The sequence below is a fragment of the Mercurialis annua genome, linkage group LG4 (assembly GCF_937616625.2).
Source record: "Mercurialis annua linkage group LG4, ddMerAnnu1.2, whole genome shotgun sequence".
NCBI classification, from domain to species: domain Eukaryota; kingdom Viridiplantae; phylum Streptophyta; class Magnoliopsida; order Malpighiales; family Euphorbiaceae; genus Mercurialis; species Mercurialis annua.
In genome coordinates, this window is record NC_065573.1 from 26,359,798 (window position 1) to 26,379,024 (window position 19,227).

The 19,227-nt window shown below is 28.8% G+C and overlaps 3 protein-coding genes across 6 annotated transcripts; 1 reads left to right on the forward strand and 2 right to left on the reverse strand.

Moving 5' to 3' along the window:
- Positions 1 to 529: 529 nt before the first annotated feature.
- LOC126678881 (CASP-like protein 5A1) lies at positions 530 to 4,094 on the forward strand. 4 transcript variants are annotated; one of them, XM_050373795.2, is made up of 6 exons: positions 530 to 947; positions 1,055 to 1,187; positions 1,884 to 2,897; positions 3,059 to 3,152; positions 3,589 to 3,645; positions 3,790 to 4,094. In XM_050373795.2, exons 1-3 carry the CDS (start codon positions 736 to 738, stop codon positions 2,073 to 2,075), a joined length of 537 nt encoding a protein of 178 aa, XP_050229752.1. In that variant the 5' UTR covers positions 530 to 735; the 3' UTR covers positions 2,076 to 2,897; positions 3,059 to 3,152; positions 3,589 to 3,645; positions 3,790 to 4,094. The 4 variants fall into 4 exon arrangements, with proteins under 4 accessions (XP_050229752.1, XP_050229754.1, XP_050229750.1 ...); XM_050373797.2 differs by having other exon boundaries at positions 1,884 to 2,020; XM_050373793.2 differs by having other exon boundaries at positions 1,884 to 3,152.
- A 120-nt stretch (positions 4,095 to 4,214) lies between these two features.
- On the reverse strand, positions 4,215 to 7,008 carry LOC126678883 (uncharacterized). The gene is made up of 4 exons (XM_050373799.2): positions 6,680 to 7,008; positions 5,639 to 5,750; positions 5,003 to 5,062; positions 4,215 to 4,481 (listed from the first exon to the last, which is right to left on the reverse strand). The coding sequence occupies exons 1-4, from the start codon at positions 6,802 to 6,804 to the stop codon at positions 4,401 to 4,403; spliced, it is 378 nt and encodes a 125-aa protein (XP_050229756.1). The 5' UTR covers positions 6,805 to 7,008; the 3' UTR covers positions 4,215 to 4,400.
- A 7,312-nt stretch (positions 7,009 to 14,320) lies between these two features.
- On the reverse strand, positions 14,321 to 15,392 carry LOC126676504 (protein S40-5-like). Its single transcript, XM_050370722.1, has one exon. The coding sequence runs from the start codon at positions 15,240 to 15,242 to the stop codon at positions 14,634 to 14,636; it is 609 nt and encodes a 202-aa protein (XP_050226679.1). The 5' UTR covers positions 15,243 to 15,392; the 3' UTR covers positions 14,321 to 14,633.
- Between the last annotated feature and the right edge of the window lie 3,835 nt (positions 15,393 to 19,227).

Genomic DNA, 19,227 nt, shown 5'->3' on the forward strand with positions numbered 1-19,227 from the left:
TATATATTTTGGGTATATGGGGGATTTATAAAATCTCTTCTATTTTTTTGAATGATTATTGTTAAAATTAAAATTCTGATGTAAAAATAATAAGTAGGACATATTTGAAGGATTTTTGTAGATTATCCTTTTAAAAGTTTATGTATATCTAATAGAATAATTAGAACTACAATTATTAATATTTACTATAAATATTTTTTAATAAAATTGGAATACTATTTCAATATATTAATATAATTCTTTAACAAAATTAAAATAACTATAAAAAATTAAGTTTCATATAAATAAAACATATTTATTAAAAAAATTATATAATTATTTTTGATTGAACTTAAAGATTAGTATTTCTTTTTTAGTAATAGATAAATTAAATAAGATGGAAACTGAACGGTCAATGAACTGGAATTGCAATCTTCAGTGGCCAGGTCTAGTTGTGAGTCACAAACACCGGCCCAAGTTCAAGCCCAAGCCCAACTGTAGAATGGACTTTCGTGGCGGGGAACAATAATAAGTGACGCCGCAATTGGAGGACGGACACCAAGTCAGTCAGTGCACAGCTTTCTTTTCACTAACTGTAACAGTTCAGCTGATTGATTATCATTTATCATCGTTTATGTCCGAAAATTCTACAATCAATCACCAAAATTTCTCTCTGTCATAAAAAATTTCACCACCCAATTCCCACTTTCCTATTTGAATGAACCAAGTTTAAATAGTTTCTTCTCTGTGACTGTGATGAACGGCAGCCGGCCAACGGTCCATCCGGTGGAGGCGCCGCCGTTAACCGACGGGCTACAGAATGGGCCAAGAACGAGGATGAAAGAAGTGCAAGGAATGTCCGGGACAAAAGGTGGCCTCGCTCTTCGGATTGCTCAATCTTTTTTTGGTGTTGTTTCTGTCTGTGTCATGGTTAGCGCCGCTGATTTTCGGTCTGTTACAGCGTTTTGGTAAGCTTTTTTTTGTTTAATGACAGTTGGGTATTGTTTAATATCATAATTCAACGGTGAAGATTGAATCTTTTGTGTTTTTTCTCTTTTGTGTTATTGTTGCTCAGTTATCTGGTGATCGCTGTTAGTTTACAAACATTTTGGAGCTTGTCACTGGCTGTTATGGATTTGTATGCTCTTTTGGTGGGAAGAACTCTTCGAAAACGCGTAATTCTTTGCCTTTTTGCCACTGGTGATGGGGTATGATTTTCTATTTTTAATTGATTTTGTTTGTGTGTTTGTGTTGATGAAGAAACTAGAAACTCTGCAATTTATACAGTTGGGATTGATCATCAAGTGTAGACTGCAGTGCCATACTTTCCGACTCTGTATTGGACGAAATCACAATGCATGTTTAGAATTTCAATAGATTGTCTTACTGATTATGCTATTTAGCTCGAAAACCGAAACTCTCAGACTGAAAAACTCTGAAACCGAAACTGCAAAACAACATTTTTTACTAGATTAGGTTATATATGGAGAGTTTCGGAGTTTATAAGCATTTTTTAAAATGAAAACAAAATACCGGAAACGTAGAAGTCGAAAAGTTTATGTGCAATATAGCTTGTGTGTTCATAAAAGGACTTTGACAAATTGGGGTTTTATAAGAAGTTAGTCTAAATATCAATAGAAGTGTATGTGTATGGTAGTTTTTGATTTTTGATTTTTACCGTGAATCATTATTTTTCATACCATTGGTGTAAACTTCTCTTTGTATTTTCTTGTTCTTATGCCGAACTACCGGAATTTTCCATTATGAACTTCTTGTATACTTCTAGATTTGTTAACTTAATTTTTTCCTATCTAATGAAATGGCAGTTTCTCTGGTTTTGATCTTGCATCTATCGTGCATTTGTGCCAGCATCTCTTACTGAAATGCATTTTGCACTTCTGCAGATCACATCCACCCTTACATTTTCAGCTGCCTGTGCATCTGCCGGAATTACTGTCCTTGTCGGGAATGATCTAAATAGATGCTCTGTTAATCATTGCACCCAGTTTGAAACTGCTACAACCATGGCTTTTATGTGTTGGTTTGCTACAACACCATCTTTTCTTATCAATTTTTGGTCTTTAGCTACACAATAACAATTGGGTGGACAAATCTGTAGTCACAGAGATAGTTTGTTTTGCAATCTTTCTTTGTGATGCTCCATAGAGATTTGATAGTAGAAACTGTGTAGATGGATAGGTTTTGTTTCCATTATCGGAGCTTCAGTTTTGAGATCATCTGTTGAAGTACAATACTTCTTTCCTCAATGATATAAATTGCATTTGGTCTCTTAGAAATTGGCATAACCTTTTTTATCCGGTTTGTTCAGAGTTCAGACAATATTCTTGTGCATTTTCATTTGATATTTGATCATTTAAGTTGATTATTGTGACAGCTGCTGTATAAATGAAAAGCTTGCAAGAAGAGTTTTGTATATTACAATTTAGTCATTTAAACTGAGAGTGATATACCTTATGTTGCACGGAAACAAAAACATTGAAACTCGAAACAATATGTTTTACAAGAATATATATGTAAAAAATCTGCAGTTTCAGAGGTATTTCGACGGGACTAGAGAAGTTTCCGTGCAATTTCCTTCCTATAATCCTATCCATTAAACAGAATTCAATTTTGAAGTTTCCTTATTGAAGTTCTAAACCTTTATCCACTGGCAGCTCACGTTTTCAATGAATAATTTGCATATATGTTAAGTAATTGTTTCTTAATTCTTCTTTTTAATATTTATTTTCGTGGTGCGGAAAGTAGTTATAACCGTTAATGAAGCTTTATACACTTAATCCGGCAATAATTAATTTTATTCTCTTATCATTAATTACTAATTATCTTACATTTGTTTGAGATCACAAGGATTGTGTTGTGCAAGCGTAAGAGAGAAGAGAAGATGGATAAAGATAACGGTCTTTCTCTTTTTTTTTTTAATGTCTTTGAATAAGGCAGTTGGTAACGGTTAATTTATTAAGATTTCTTAAAGCCAAGTCATCTTCTCTCATTTTGAACATGTCTCATGTATTAAACTTTTCCTATATGTTCATATTTATGTCTGTAATTATTTTGATAGAGATAAAGAGAATTTGACAATGTCGAGAGAAGAAGAAGATGACGAAAAGAAGCTATATGGATGTGCAAAGAAGTATGAACAAATTGTGAAACAGGTAATTTGATATCTTGTTCATCATTATACATATAGTTCTTAAATGATATAACGATTATTGAGTACTGTAGTTTGGTTGCTAGTCCTTATACCAATGAAAAGGGTTAGGCGTGTTATTCTGTTCAAACCGAACTGAACTAAAATATTTGGTTTTCTTAAAACCGAATGAATTGGTTTGGTTGTGTTTTTCAGTTTGGACTGTTTCAAAATCGAACTGAATTGAAAAATCATTTGTCTTAGAACCAGACTAAAGTTATCAGTTTTACACATCCCTACAATGGCCATATCCTACTGGTAAACATGCATAATAGTTCACTAGGTTAGCTTTTGTGCATTTTACATTGAAGCATGCTTGAAGTGCAAGAAACCTCTTTTCATGAGTGAGATATAGAAACCAACTTGATTTGTGATTTTTCTGCTGTTTTCGGTTTGATGAGTTGATCGAGATTATGAACCTAAGAAGCCGACCACCAAAGAGACGGAGACTATCTTCTGTAAGTTATTTTACATAGATTATGATCACTAAACATCATGCTTTAATTCAAAACTGCACTCGATTTGAACGGTTAAAAGCTGTTATTCTTTCTACAGAAGAAAATCGTAACTATAAAATGATTATCCATTTTATGTTTTTGCAGAGATGCAAAGAGAGCAGCAGCAGTGCTACAACCCCTGCATCCTCTAGTCAACCTGACAGCAACAAAGTATTAGCAGAGACAGTAACGAAATTTCTTCATGAATTGCAGGCTGAAACAGATGCTGATTGCTCCACAAGCACCAACAAAGACTCATAACATCTCTTTAGAAAAAGAAAAAAATTCTGATAGTTTGTTTCTTATTGATATCTGTTCCAGCTCAAAAAACCAGCAAATGCTAAATCTTAAGATTCAAGAAATGTACAGAACCGAATTTCTTCTAAAATGTAAAAGTATATCATTGAGCATCATAGTCTAAGGAAACGGCTCCCAGTGTTAAATCAAGCCTAAATAAAAAAGGGGACTGGCTAATTATAGTGATACGATTTCCTGAATATGTCAACTAGAAAAACAAAAAAACTGACGCGTCATTAGAATGTAAATAGATTTGAGGAGAAAGCAAGATATCATATTGGGAGACATTTTTTTCTCAGATGAACTCATTAAAAATTGCAATGCTCGTAAATTTTATGTCAAGATGTGTTTCTCTAAACAAGCTATAAGAAGTGCATATTCACAAGATATGAAGGTAGAAGCCTGTTCAATAAACTTATCTATAATGAGCGACACTTTAACTTTGCGGCCTCCAACTCCTTTTTCAATGACTCCATCCGTCCGGCCAAGGCCAGGTTTTCCTGTTAACCATGAAATTTTAAGAATAAAATAACTTGCAGAACAAACATACTGATAACAATAAAAGTTCAGCAGTCTTCCTAAACCATCAAAGATTTAAAAAAAAGCAAAGTACTGCGCAGTCTCACGCCCTATGCAGCACCGAAATGAAAAACAGAAAACGCAGAAATGGAAAAATGGCGAAACCACGTTTTTTTACAAGAATAAGTTATAATTTATTGAACACCGAAATGTAGGGCTCGGGAAGTTTCCTTACAACATATAGGTCACGCCACGTAACCTGGTTAAGTAGCTTCAGATCTTTAGGTTACACAATTACTAAAAATCAGCATCATGTCGACTTAAGTAGTAGCCTCGGTTAAGTTAGTTACCATATGTCTAAATTTGGAGTCTATTGCAAAAACAGGAAAAACAAATCCAGAAATGATTTCTTGGAATCTTAATTGAACACCATATATCAAGTAGAAGAGAACAAAAGCATATAAGAAAGTTAAGCACTGGAGTCTTAATGTAGAAGACTTACTTTTTGTAGCATTACCAGTTGTTGGTTAATATTAGCAGCATCCTCCACCTTCTGTTTAATCTGTCAAAAGACACGAAATTAATGCATATTCAGCCTTCAAATGCAACATGCTGAAATGTTATGCCATATCCTGTTATATGTACTAAAGAACATATGCAATGGAATCTTAATACACTAATTCATGGAAACAATCACATGTTATTTCAGAACTTTTGAGCATCTGTATCCCTTTTATAATTCATTCACTGTACTAATTTCATAAAGTCATCAGCTTAGAATTCAGAGATGTTAGTTAAACCATTAAGTCTTGATTTAGCCAGTAGATTGAATGTTCCTCAAATGCATAAAGAAAATGGAAACAAATAAGACATTTCCATGATCAGTTGAAATAGGAGTATTAAGGGATTGTCTTTACTCTTCCCGCAACATGCATGGCATGAACTCAGTAGATCCGCCAACCTAATTTGACCCATTGACTTCTTTAGTTTGAGAAAGACGCATAAAGAAGAAATCAACGATCTATCAGAGTCGTAAACTACAATTGACAGCTCTGGACCCAGACGTTACGAGGAAAATCAATTCTCCTATAGCTAAATCATTCAGATAAAAGGAGAAGCTGATAAACAAAATTAATACCTCTATCAGTTCCTTGTCGCACTTGGCAGCCCTCTCTGCTTCTTCATCGTATTTCATTCTCCACTCGGCAGATTCATCCATTGCATCCCTGTTTGCTAGATCAAACTGTCTTCTACAAAATTTCAACACAAACACATCGTAGTATCGTACAGTTAGAAGGCCGTGAACAGAAAAGAAAGAACGCATTCTACTCATTAAAAGGAATAGCACAAAAGTGCAACTTTGAAGAATTTGGTATTTGGTGCCACAGCTAAAATTTATTTCAGCATATAAACACAAGGCATTAGGTTCTTAAGGAGAAATAGTCAGATGCTTGTACCATCAATAAAAGCAACTGAAATTTAATAAAAACATGAAAATGGAAGAGAACCCTTTCATTCCAAATTGCAGAATTCGGAACAAATCCGATCTTCCTAAGTAGGATTTGAATCCACGACAAGTCAGTTAACAACGGAACGTTCTACCAGTAAACTACCAAGGAAAAACGAGAGATTCAATCCATATACTTAAATTCCCATTCTCAACTCATGACCGGTATGAGCTCTAAGTTTAACTAAATCAAGTTTCGTGGAAGGCATAAGCAAGAAGACACTGCGAATACATAATACAGACAAACCAACATTTTGCTAAATCTCATAGTTCATCTACATATCAGATCTAAAAAGCTCAAACTATTCTTAATTACATTGGATCAAAGTGCATTTCTGTTAAGCTAAAAAAAACATTTTTTTTTTATAATTAAAAAAAAAACATTTGTAATGCAATGTAAACTAACAGTGATCTATTCATCAAAAAAAAAACTAACAGTGACCTAAAACCCTTATGCATATTTCTAATACCTAAGAAATTTCTTACCAATCAGCATATTAACAAATCAAATTGCCCTATAAAAAGAGGTGAAAATTCATATAAACCTATACAAACAGAAAAACTAGTAAAAACTAAATCTTTCTACTGATCAATGGAGATAACAAGTACACAAAGTAGAGCAAACTGAGACAAGAACCAGCATTAAAAACATTAAAAGAGGGAAACAAGAACCTTAATAACTCGGTGTCATCAGAAGAAATGGCATAATCGATAGACCAAAGCCTGAAGTAAACAGCAATTCCAAGAAACATTGCCACTACCAAACCCATCAAAATCTTTTTTCTTTCGCCACCCATTCTATAATTCTTTATTTTCTTGACAGAGAATGAGAAATTTTGGTAACTGGGTGTTGGCTTCTCTTGAAAAAAGATGGGTTCTTTGTGTGTGTTTTGCTGGTTTTTGGTGTATATGTTTGTGAATTTCAAGGCTCTTTAATTCCCACAGGCTCTCACTTGCTTGCTTGCTATGTGCTAATAAAGATGCCACTTACTCACCTACATTTGGATTTGGTCTCTATATACCATTACATATTTTTGTTTTTGGCATAATGCCTTAAGGGCATCTTCAAGGGGAGTCACTATTTTTTCCTCACCATTTTTCAATTTGGTGAATTTTCACCAAATTTACTCCAATGGTCATCACCAAATTCTTCACCAAAAAACATACATTTTTACTTTTTAATATAATAATCATTTTTTATTCTTAACATTTTATACACTTTTTACCAATTACACCCACAAACTTATTTATACTCATATTCATTCGAATTCTAGTATTATTTATATTTAAAAAAATAAATTTCTATTAATTTTTTTAATTATGAATGTCGTAGTATGTTTCGTTTACCAGATTATTGATAGAATATGTGTTCTATTTATTTATTATGTAATGTCGTAGTATGTTTCGTTTTTAGGTTATTATTTCGTAAAATTATCTATGTAATGTTTTTATATCATTGTCTCGTAAAATTAATTATGTAATATTTTTTTAGTTGTCTCGTAAAATTATTCATGTAAGAATTTTATGTTATTATTTTATAAAATTAGTCATGTAATATTTTTATATCATTGTCTCGTTAAATTATTTAAAAAATAAATAATTAATTAAATATAACTACAAACAAATTATATGTACCAAAATATAAATTAACCATATTATTATATTCAAAAAGTGAAATGGTGAAGGAAAAATTCCTTCACCATTTTTGATGAAAGAGAGTGTGAGAAAGTCACCAAAATGCATTTTGGTGACTCTCTTGGAGATGGGGAGTCATCAATTTCCATTTTGATGACTCCCCTTGGAGATGGTCTAAGTAAAATTCAACCTTTTATTCACTTTTCACTCCTATTCTAATATTATCATATTTTATCATATTTTGTATCTTATCATTTTAATTGTAATATAAAATATAAAATTGACTTTTTTTATCTGATAAAAGTTTAAAAAATTCTCTAAATTGACCCTTTTAATATTAAATTAACTAAATTGAATTTGTTAGTTTGACTAATTTGTTAGTTTGATTTTTTTTCTCAAACTAAACTAAATATTTTTAAAATTCCAAGTGAATAGAGCTAGAAAATTCTATACATCGAACTGAGCTAATTTTATCGGTTCAATTCAATTATCAAAATTTATACACGTTTAAATTTTAAACTCAAAAAAATTAAAATAATTTATTCAGTTGATTTTCCAGTTTGATTCCATTTTTTTAGTATCATTTTAATTAAAATTTGTTTATATTTGAAAATAGTTATACTGTCTAGTGGAAATGAATTGAATTTGCCGATTAAACGATTAGGTTTGGCTCAATTTTTACACACCCCTGATTTTTGATTATTAGCTTGCCATGATCATATGCTTATTACTATTTCAGTAAAAAAAATCATACTCGTGCCGGTAATCACCTGATTGTTACACCTATCGCTTTAAATTTGGATTGAGAAAGCCTCATTTTACATAGAGCTAAAACACATGGGCCGGACTGATTTCGGGTGTCAGTTATAATAGGGCTTTCTTGAAAAGTATCTCATTTTTAAAAAAATTACAAAAATATCTTTTTCCGATAGTTTAGATTATTGGTAATTTATTAATAAATTAGAAATAAAAAAAATATTTTAAAAAAATAAACAATGAGTATAGATGATAATTTCCCGTTACAATACGGGATAAAACATATATGTGATGCTTTTATATGAGTAAAATATCATCTCAATCCTCGAACTTGTGGACCGAGTTCATATAAATCATATCTAGTCTATTTTAATAATTTAATTCATAATTTTAAAATAAAATTAATCATGTCCATTTATTTAACATTGTATGCCAGTTTCAACATGTTTGTATCTTTTGTTTAATTTTTTATATCAGTTTTTTTTATGTTTTTTAATCTTCCTTTATCTTTCAGGCATTCTGGAAATAGCAAAATTTCACGTGATTCGATTTATTTTAAAGAACTAGTTTCGCATTACGTGCTATGTACGTGGCTCGTAACGTAACTCGTCAATGAACATATTAGTAAATTTTTTGGTAAAAGTAAATACAATATATTCGGTTATATTTTTTTCCATACTGAATTATTCTTCTTTTGGTTTTATAATAACCATAATTGAATAATTAACTTAATTTTATTAATAATATCTTTAAAAATAATAAGATAGAAATTTAAATAATATTATATTGACCAAATATAATATTTTAATTTTGTAGTTCAATCAAACTAAAAGATAGGTATTCCTACTAATTTGTAGACAATTTAGTTACTTTTTACATACTAAAAATTAAATTGGAGGTAATTTAGTTACCTATTATAATTAGGACTTTAATTACAATAGTGATTAATAAAATAACTAATTAGCTAATGATAATAAAACCTTTATTTAGTAGTAAACTGAAAAGGATTATTCAGTAAATTTGCTTCCCCCCCCCCCCCGTGCTTTTAGATATAGTATAGATAGATTGTATTTTTAAAATAGAAAAAATTTAATTTATATAATCCCGTTTTAAAATATAAGGAGTGGAGTGACAATTTTTACTCAGTTTTATATGTTCCAACCCTCACATATGCTTAAGTAATTTTTGAAATGTTATCATATGATATGAAAAATCATTAGTTTATGGGAATACTAATTTCTTAACAAAATTCTTTCTATAAAGTGTTTGGATCGAAACAATTTAGTATGTGCTCGATTTGTTATAAGCTAGGTAGCACGGAAACAGGAAACAGAAACAACACGAAACAGAAACAGGAAAACAAATTTTTTAAAATGAAGGATAAGAAACGTGGGGGATACGTGTAAATAACAAAATATATAGAATATATTTATAATATTAAAAATTAAAAATATTAAATTTATTAAATTTTATTTATACATTTATGCCAATTAATAAAATAAATCAAATATAATTAAATCCAATAAAAATCAGAAGATAAGTTTAATTATAGATACAGTAAATAATAAATTTTGTGGGTAATTGATTTAATAAGATTATTAGTTGAGAACTTTTTAGTTTTTTTTAAGCTATATGATTTTTTATATTTACGGAAACTGCCCGAAACATTTTCTTATGAGTTTCCAAAAAAAATTGAGAGTTTCCGATTTCTGAAACATTTTTAAAACATGATACACAATTCCGTCCAAGTTTCCGTACTTTTTAGATTATAAGCATCACATGACATGGCTTAAGTATTTCCTTATCTTACACGAGGGATGAGGCCGATTTAGTCGATTTCATATAATTTTATTTGTAAGAAAAGACATTGGTTCTATAAAAATGTCAATAAATTACAGATATTAATTTTAAATCATAAGTAATCCCATCATGAACATTTAATACAGATGCATGAACACTACAGAGTATTATTCTTCTACTCAATTGGTAATATACCTTTTTATACATTTTAATCTAATAAATTATAAAAGATGGTTAACTTAATTAAGACGCCTGAATTTAGATGACGGCGCATTTTATATTCAGTATTAAAAACAAATGGTATATATACTTTACTGTTATCGTTTATCATTTGAAATCGCAAGTGATGACTAGCTAAAAAGAGAAACTGGTTGGTAATTTATTATTCATATACATAAAAATTATCGTATGATTATTTTAGAATGAAAAATGAATAATATAGCAAACATAAAAATATAATGATGGGTGTGGTCCAAACATATATATTAGTCACAAAATTCTTTACGTAACCTAATTAACTATTTGAAAAATCAATAACCTCCGCCCCTTGTTTTTGATTTCTTCTCCACACGTGAATTCTTTTTAACTCTCTCAATACAAATATTTGGTTTAAATTGCAAACTATAAGAAATTAATACTAATTTTTTATTCAAGGATAACTTTTCCAACCCTTAATGTCAAACACACCCTTTAGTTAGGCCAATGTTAGCAATTAACTTAGTTATCCATTTTTCTTCTCTACAATTATTGTCCATTAATACATTAATCTATAATTAACTACCATTGATTCCGTGGACTAACCATGGGTTTACTTGATGGTTCGGATTTTGTTCTCCACGTAAAGATAATCAATTTCTTGTTATATTATTGTGTATAAATGACATCTTCATGTGCTAATTAAATAACCTAATGGATAAGCAATGAATTATTCCTTAATGTAAGATAAGTTTAAGTATTGAATTTCCCTATTTTTTGGTTCCAATAAATAGAGGTAGCAATATTTTTTTTTATCAGGAGAAGAGTTTCAAATGAATGTGAAAATTAATTTAACCTTAATTTTTCATATGAAACAAAAAACATTTATATATTCTAATTTCTAACCATGTATTAACTGGATGAACCAGGTCATCGGCTTTTATTGAATTGAACTTGGTCATATTTATATGCATAATGACATTCTTGCAAGTATATCAATATTCACTTGGACAAAAAAAATTCAAAATTCCTAATCTCTTACCGTGCCTTGCAATCAATTAACCACACACAAAGCAATCCATTAACTCCACACACCAACAAATAATTCTTTTAAATAAGCCACTATATTTTCATAAAAATAAATGTTATGAATGAATTTTTTAAAATAATTTAATAAAGAGGATGTAATTTTTTAAGAATCTAATAGTAATTTTATGAAAAAAAATTATACACAAGTCATGGAGATCAAATATTTATGGCAAATTTAAGAATTTTGGAATAGGAATAACAGTGCTACGGTTACTTTAAATTGCAAATGACTTGTTGAATAACATAATTTAATGATTAAAAGAATAATGCATATTCTAATTGCACTTAATTTTTAATATTTATAATATACAATGTATATTTAATAATTTGAATGTGAATTAATTAATGCTAAGAGGTTAAATGAAAAAAATGATGATTTTAGTATCTTTGATTTTATAGTTATCAAACATATATATTTAATTCAATACTTAAAAAAATTCAGTAATTATATATTACATTCAACATTTAAAATTTAACATCTACAATGCAGTCTTCATTTTTAGTTTTATTAAACACTACCTAAGACTTTAATTGTTGGAAATACTGATGATTTCATAGCAAAAAACGAGACATAGAAAGAAAAAATTGAACGTGAACAGAAAACAAAAGTGGAGTGAAATAATATAAATCTATACTATATATAAAAGCACGGATGGGGGGGGACAGACAAATTTACTGAATAATCCTTTTCAGTTTACTATTAAATAAAGGTTTTATAGTCATTAACTAATTAATTATTTAATTAATCACTATTGTAATTAAAGTCCTAATTAGAATAGGTAGCTAAATTATCTCCAATTTAGTTTTTAGTATGTAAAAAATAATTAAATTGTCTCCAAATTAGTAGGAATACCTATCTTTTAGTTTGTGTGAAATACAAAATTAAAATATTATATTTGGTCAATATATTATTATTTAAATTTCTATCTTATTATTTTTAAAGATATTATTAATAAAATTAAATTAATTATGGTTATTATGATTATTATAAAATCAAAAGAATAATAAACTCAATATGAAAAAAAAATTAATAACTGAATATATTATATTTACTTTTATAAAAATTCTTAACTAATTTAATATTAATTATAAATAAAAAATTGATATGATTATAATATATTTACTAATATGTTCATTGACGAGTTACGTTACGAGCCACGTGCATAGCACGTAATGCGAAACTAGTACATTAAAAATGATAAAAAAATTATGAGAATCTGTGGATTTTTAAAATCCACTGTCCTCTAAAACATAAAATCTATCATTTAATTTCCCACTTCTAGGTGAAAAAAAAGTTACCATTATTTTTTATATGTGAAAGATCATTTTAAAATTTAATTTTAAAATTATCTTTATAAATCCATAAATTTTATATTCAGTTCAATAAAAACAATAAATTCATAATATTCCATGAATATGAAATTTGTTAAGTTTAAAAACTTTTAATTCAAACGGTGTCAAAAAGACAACTAAAAACAACTCGTATTATCCACTCTACCTCCCTTAGTTCTACCCCAAATTTTAGATCATGACTTAATTAATTATTATAAATCATCATTCGTTTTCATAATAGAGAGATAATTATATATAGGTCTCGCTTGGTTGGGATAAATAGGTTAGGGAAGTTGTACTTTCCGGGAAGTAGCAAATTATTTTTACTTGGTTCACTTTTTATATTTTACTTTCCGGGAAGTTGGATGTTTGACTTCCCTTTAACTAGGGAAGTAACTTCCCTAGCAAAACTCAAGGAAGTAGAACTTCCCTAGTATTTTTGTTTGATTTTCAAAATTTAACCTTATCTCTTTCCTTTTTTTAAAAAAAAAATCATATAAAAATAGTTTTATTTACTTCAAAAAATATACCTATATTATTTTATAATTGTTATTTATAATAAAATTAAATATTTTTATTTTATATTTTATATTATAAAATTCAAATAAAAAATATAGTTATTAAATTTTAATATTTAAAAATTCTCTCAAATAGTATTTGAATCGTAAAATAAGAGTTAATCAGCAAAAATTAAATTATTTTATTGATCGATTTAAAAAAATATTTATTTGTTTAACAATATAAAAATTATCAAAGGACATTTATGTCTTTTAATTAAAAATTTAGTATATTATACTAAAATCAATTTCGTACTTTCTGGGAAGTAAAAATCGAAACAAGCAACATTTATAAAACTTTCTGGGAAGTTAACTTTTCAGGAACTATATTTTCCGGGAAGTTACTTTTCCGGAATTTCTATAAAACGAACCAAGCGAGGCCATATATTGGAACTGCTTTCTAACTCCTTGCACAATAATATTATTAAGCTAGATACTAACTAATTTGTCAAATTTGGCATTTGTTCATAGAGAACTATCATATCCGTCAAGCACATGCATGTAAGACTGCAAGAATCAAGCAATCCACACATGATATTCATAATACAAATTCTGATAAACAACAAAAACAATTATTGGACTCATAAGGAACATGATTTTTATTTAATTATATGTCAACATCAATTTGGATCATCATCTCATTATATGGTTGGTTTTATCACACAACTATATATGGTGGCCGGCACTTCAAGCAAAACAAAATTCATTTTTTGTAGCACGACATGAATATTCATTTTAAAACAATTTTATAAAATAAAATTAGAAACGGAAAAATGAGTATAGAAAATGAATTATTCCTTTATTATTATAATTCAAGAAGAGCAATAAATTATACTTGAAGAATTCTTCTAGCTAGTCTATAGCTTTCTTGCCAACCCCACCCACCAACAGTCCAAATTAAAACAACAAAATAATAATAATAATAAAAAAACTAGAACAAGAAAAGAGATTAGTGAAATTCTTTATCATTAATCTGATTTTCTAATTAATTAATACAAACTTTGAACATCTAAAAAATCAATAGAAAAAGCAGTCATCCTCTGATTATACATTCAAAACATCCTTAACCAGAAGAGAGACATAATTGATTAATTAGATAATTAATTAACCACCTAACTAATTAAAACAAATAAAAAGATAATAACAAGATTACAAACAAACCTATCCAAGAAAATGCATGATCATCATCAAGATCAATCCTTAATTAAATAACTCTCTCCAATAGCTATCTAATAATTATTTCTTCTGCTAATCAATTAGTATTAATCTTCAAAACCAACTTGCTTCCAAATCGCATTTCTCACCTGCCTTAAATCCCTCCCTTTCAATGTTCTTCCTATTCCTTCATGAACAGAAAATGAAGCACCTCTTCTTCTAGCTAAATATTCATGTATCGGAACCCTAATATCATGATCACCACCGCCACCGCCGTGGACGCCGCCATGATCACCAAGATCAAGCTCATAATCACTTTCTTGATCATCAAGATTATTATCATTATCATTATGACCTCTGTGATCAACGACCCGATAAATCTTTGACCAATCTGGAACGTTCACCGGAAGTGAGGAAGCACAGCTCACCGGAGTTCTAGCCATCACCATGTTCCTACCACCACCACCACCTCCACCGCCGCCGCTGCTACCTTTTCTCGGTAGCTTTTTCTTGACCTCAAATTGACGAGAAACTGCAGCACCACTAGAATTGTTATTATTATTATTATTACTCCAAAGATCAGCTTCATCAAAATCAAAAAGATCGTCAGAATGGGAAATTACTTGACTAGTTTCAGCTTCTGGGTTTACAAAAATGTAGCTGCTGGAAGCTCTTTTTGCATGCGCAAACATTTTCTTGGATGCCATGTTGATCATCAAGCAAATTGACAAAGAGAAAAATGAACTTTGAAATCAAGAAGAGGAGAGAGAGAGAGATAGGGTTTGAGTTTTTAGAGAGAGAAGTGTGATATTATCTTGTTTTGAAAAAAGATGAGTAGAGATTGAGCTCCAATAGTTGAATTGCAATTGCATCTTTATAGTTGTGTAATGGATAAGCTCTCTTTTTCTTTGTGTAATATCACAAGTTTCATTATTAAGAAATTATGTAATGCAAGCAACCTCATTTCTCTTACCATGTGCTCTCATTATTTTTAATTTATGAAACTTAAGTATGTATACTTATATTTTAATAATATTTGTTTTGATAATATCCTTTTAATATTATTAAGAACAAGCAAAACCACATATTTGGTCTCCTATACTTTTATTAATTTTGATATGGGTATTACTTACAAGTTTGGCATTTTTCTTTCATTTAATAGTCAAAAGAAAATTTGATAAATAAAATTAGTATTATTAAATATCTCATATCATATGTACACATTTTTTCTTTTAAAAAAATTAATGCCTGTTTCGTTTTATTTAGATATATCAATTGTTAGGTTTAATTGTTTTTGAATATTTTAAATCAGTTAATTTATAATGTACTTCAATGATAATTTTAATATAATTTTATTTTAATAAAAAAATCATTCAGATAGCCACGAAACTAGTGCACATTTTACATTTTCATCAGTAACTCTAAAAGTAAATAATTCTCTTTTTTTTATGAATTATTTCCATTTTTTTAGTAGAATTCTAAAATTGATTTCAATAAATATATTTATAAAAAATACAAAACTGAAAAACTTAATAAATATATTTTTAAAACTGATTTAAGAAAAATTGTGCCAAATAGCAATGCATATTTAATTCTCTAGGTCTAAGACTGTGATTAAGAAAATACTTAGAATTTTTTTATTAAACTATATATCATAATAATATTCATTGGCTTAATACATAGTTTGACCCCTGAACTTATACCCTTTTACCCATCTAATCTCTAAATTTAACGTCTCACCTATCGAACCTCTGAGCTTGTTAAATAATCCGATTTGACCCCTGAACTTGATAAATTTAATATGTAAATATTGAACCCTTCGTGTCCACCTGTCACTTGAGACATTCTAGAAGAAATTGTGTACGGAGGGGTTCAATGTTTACATATTTATCAAGTTCGGGGGTCAAATCGGGTTATTTAACAAGTTCAGGGGTTCAATAGGTGAGACGTTAAGTTTGGGGGTTAGATGGGTAAAAGAGTACAAGTTCAGGGGTCAAACTATGTATTAAGCCATTATTCATTACAATATAGTAGTACCCAATTATACGTGGCCATATCTAAATGGTTATTCTGGAAAATCATATGGATAAGGAATGCGAAATTTCTAGTTTTGTTCCTTGTTGTTTATTTTCCTTTTCTATTTTATTACAACATCCATTTGTTTCACCATATAAAGGAATGTTAAGAGTACCCGCATATTAGTATACCTCAAATTCAAATAAAAAAAGTTCTTTAGAGTGACACCTTGGACAATCACTTAATTAACCAAAATTATACGTGCAACCTCTTTACAGGATATGAATATAATTATATATTTTTACTAATTTTTTACTACTACTATATTAAGATCGGTATAGTAATGGGGTCTAGATTATTATATTAACCAACTTAATCATATCATAAAAAAATTCATGCAAAATTAAACTTTAAAATATTTTAATAGTATTTTTATATATATAAAGTAAAATTTATATAGATATATTTAAAATCAAATTATTAAAGTTGACATTATGATAATTTTTAATTTTTGAATTTATTAAACTTTTTTTAACTATCCTATTATTGAATTTTCAAAAATTATCGGGATTATTTATAGCGATGAAGATCAATATAATTGCCTGCCGATAGAATAAAAAAAAATAGAGGATAGAATTGAATTTATCCATTTAAGTTATAAAATTGACACGTGGTCCAATCAGGTGTTATAATCAAACTGCTTCTAAAATTCATTGGTAGGTAGGGGCTACCTAATGTATTAGTCTTAATTATGGGGTCCACTCCCATCAGGATCAAGATTTGTTCAATAGTATAAGATTGATCATTGTCCATATCGACACGTCATGTACGGTATCATTTCTGCTTTGAAATTATTTTTAAATTAAATATTTTGTCCATATTTAAGTATGACGCGGCTATGTTTTGAAAATGACAAGTTCAACAATAATGAATCTAATTTGAGGCAGGAAGAGCTCCGACACATCCCTTCTTACAATTAAGAGGAGGTGAGCATTTGTGAGAAAAATCGATTTGAAAACCTAATAGAGCTTATAACATCTGAAATATAATTTATTGGTCGGATGCAACCTGTTTATATGGAATAATTATATAATATAGTATAATAATTGTGTAGTGTTATTTGTATAACAACCCAATTAGGCGCTTATCATGTTTTGGTTAGTGATAAGAAAATAAGCATAAAAAAAATTTGATTGAATATCAGGAGTCAACGAATTTAAGCTAAAATACTAGCATATCGCTTTTTTTCATTCCCAAAAACTGTATATTTACCCGAATCTTTTTCTTTAATGGTCCGGAACAAGAGTTTCATTAAAGTAGATACACCAGTTGTTTTCAATACAAGTAGTTGAATGGAGAAAAAAATGGAAATAGTGAGTAGATGGATCCATATCTTTATCTCTATCCACAGGGATACCTATCTATAAAAGTAGTATAAGAAACAACATTCTCAGTTTAGATAGCATAATTTAAACTTGTTTGTGTATACGTGTTTGAAATAAGTAAATGTAGATGTGAAGGTGTCCAAGGAATCACTCTAACCTACTTAAACATGTTGTTTGAAATATTATTTCCACCGCAAATATTCATTAATTTATTATAAACTGACATAGCGCAATTATTATGTGGTCGTAGAATCAAGCACCCCGTTTTCTTTTACCAACGACTTTTTTTAGTACCGATCAACCAGATAACCACGACGCATTTCCGACTTCTCTTCACTTTGGGCAGGATTCTTGCTTTCAAAAAGTCAGATAACACTTGTTTATACGATATGAAACCACGCAAAATAATCAAACATAATCGAGTTGAGTTTATATGAATTGAAATTATAAACTTGTTAAATTCGTTGTTTTATATATATATATATATATATATATATAACACATTTTATAAATTTATAATTTACAATCATGACTTTAAGTTTATTAGTTTTTGGAAGTATGAAGTTTTATGATTATTTAGGAGTTTTGTCATTTGATTATATTAATTTAAAATATATATATTAACTAGATATTAGTTAGCGTATTGAATAGGTTTTTTTTTGTGTGTGGGTGTGTCTATATATATATATATATATATATATATATATATATATATATATATATATATATATATATACACACATGTACATGTATATATGAAAGCATGTGCGTTCGAATCCGCTATGTTCGCTTAAGTTTAGAAATTTTGTGCCCGGTTCTAGAATGGGAGTCGCCACCTAACTGTGTTAGGACCTGCTTTTTATAACAACTGATAATATTTCTTCTAATCTTTGACGCATAATATAACTTTCATCAGATCAAAAGATCGAGATCTGAAAGATGGTTCAACTCATGAGATTTATCAGTGTTAAGTTTATTAATTTATCAAAATATTATCGTTAACACCTAAATATTAAGTCAAACTGGAAAGTTAAAAGCAAAGAAACAGATAAAAATTAAGATTCGAAATAAAATTGGAATGCATATATTAAGACATAACAAACACGTGACTTAGTAATTGGTCAATATGACAAGCATATAACATATTGTCCTGAGAAGTATTGAATCAAGTGTTGAATGGTTGTCGCAACTCAAACTGAATAATTGAATTTTGTGATTTGATTATTTATAAGCTTAATTGTGGATGAGAGTTATGTGTTTTTAGAGTTAAAATTTTTGAGACCTGGGAGCTATATATTTA

What these genes read in the sequence shown, in the direction of transcription:
- LOC126678881 (XM_050373793.2), top strand. Translation starts at nt 736, where the DNA reads ATGAACGGCAGCCGGCCAACGGTCCATCCGGTGGAGGCGCCGCCGTTA. An exon ending in CGGTCTGTTACAGCGTTTTG is followed by an intron (nt 948 to 1,054) that starts GTAAGCTTTTTT and finishes ATTGTTGCTCAG; the next exon opens with TTATCTGGTGATCGCTGTTA. An exon ending in TTTTTGCCACTGGTGATGGG is followed by an intron (nt 1,188 to 1,883) that starts GTATGATTTTCT and finishes GCACTTCTGCAG; the next exon opens with ATCACATCCACCCTTACATT.
- LOC126678883 (XM_050373799.2), bottom strand. Translation starts at nt 6,804, where the DNA reads ATGGGTGGCGAAAGAAAAAAGATTTTGATGGGTTTGGTAGTGGCAATG. An exon ending in GATGACACCGAGTTATTAAG is followed by an intron (nt 5,751 to 6,679) that starts GTTCTTGTTTCC and finishes GAAATTTTGTAG; the next exon opens with AAGACAGTTTGATCTAGCAA. An exon ending in AACTGGTAATGCTACAAAAA is followed by an intron (nt 4,482 to 5,002) that starts GTAAGTCTTCTA and finishes CATGGTTAACAG; the next exon opens with GAAAACCTGGCCTTGGCCGG.
- LOC126676504 (XM_050370722.1), bottom strand. Translation starts at nt 15,242, where the DNA reads ATGATCAACATGGCATCCAAGAAAATGTTTGCGCATGCAAAAAGAGCT.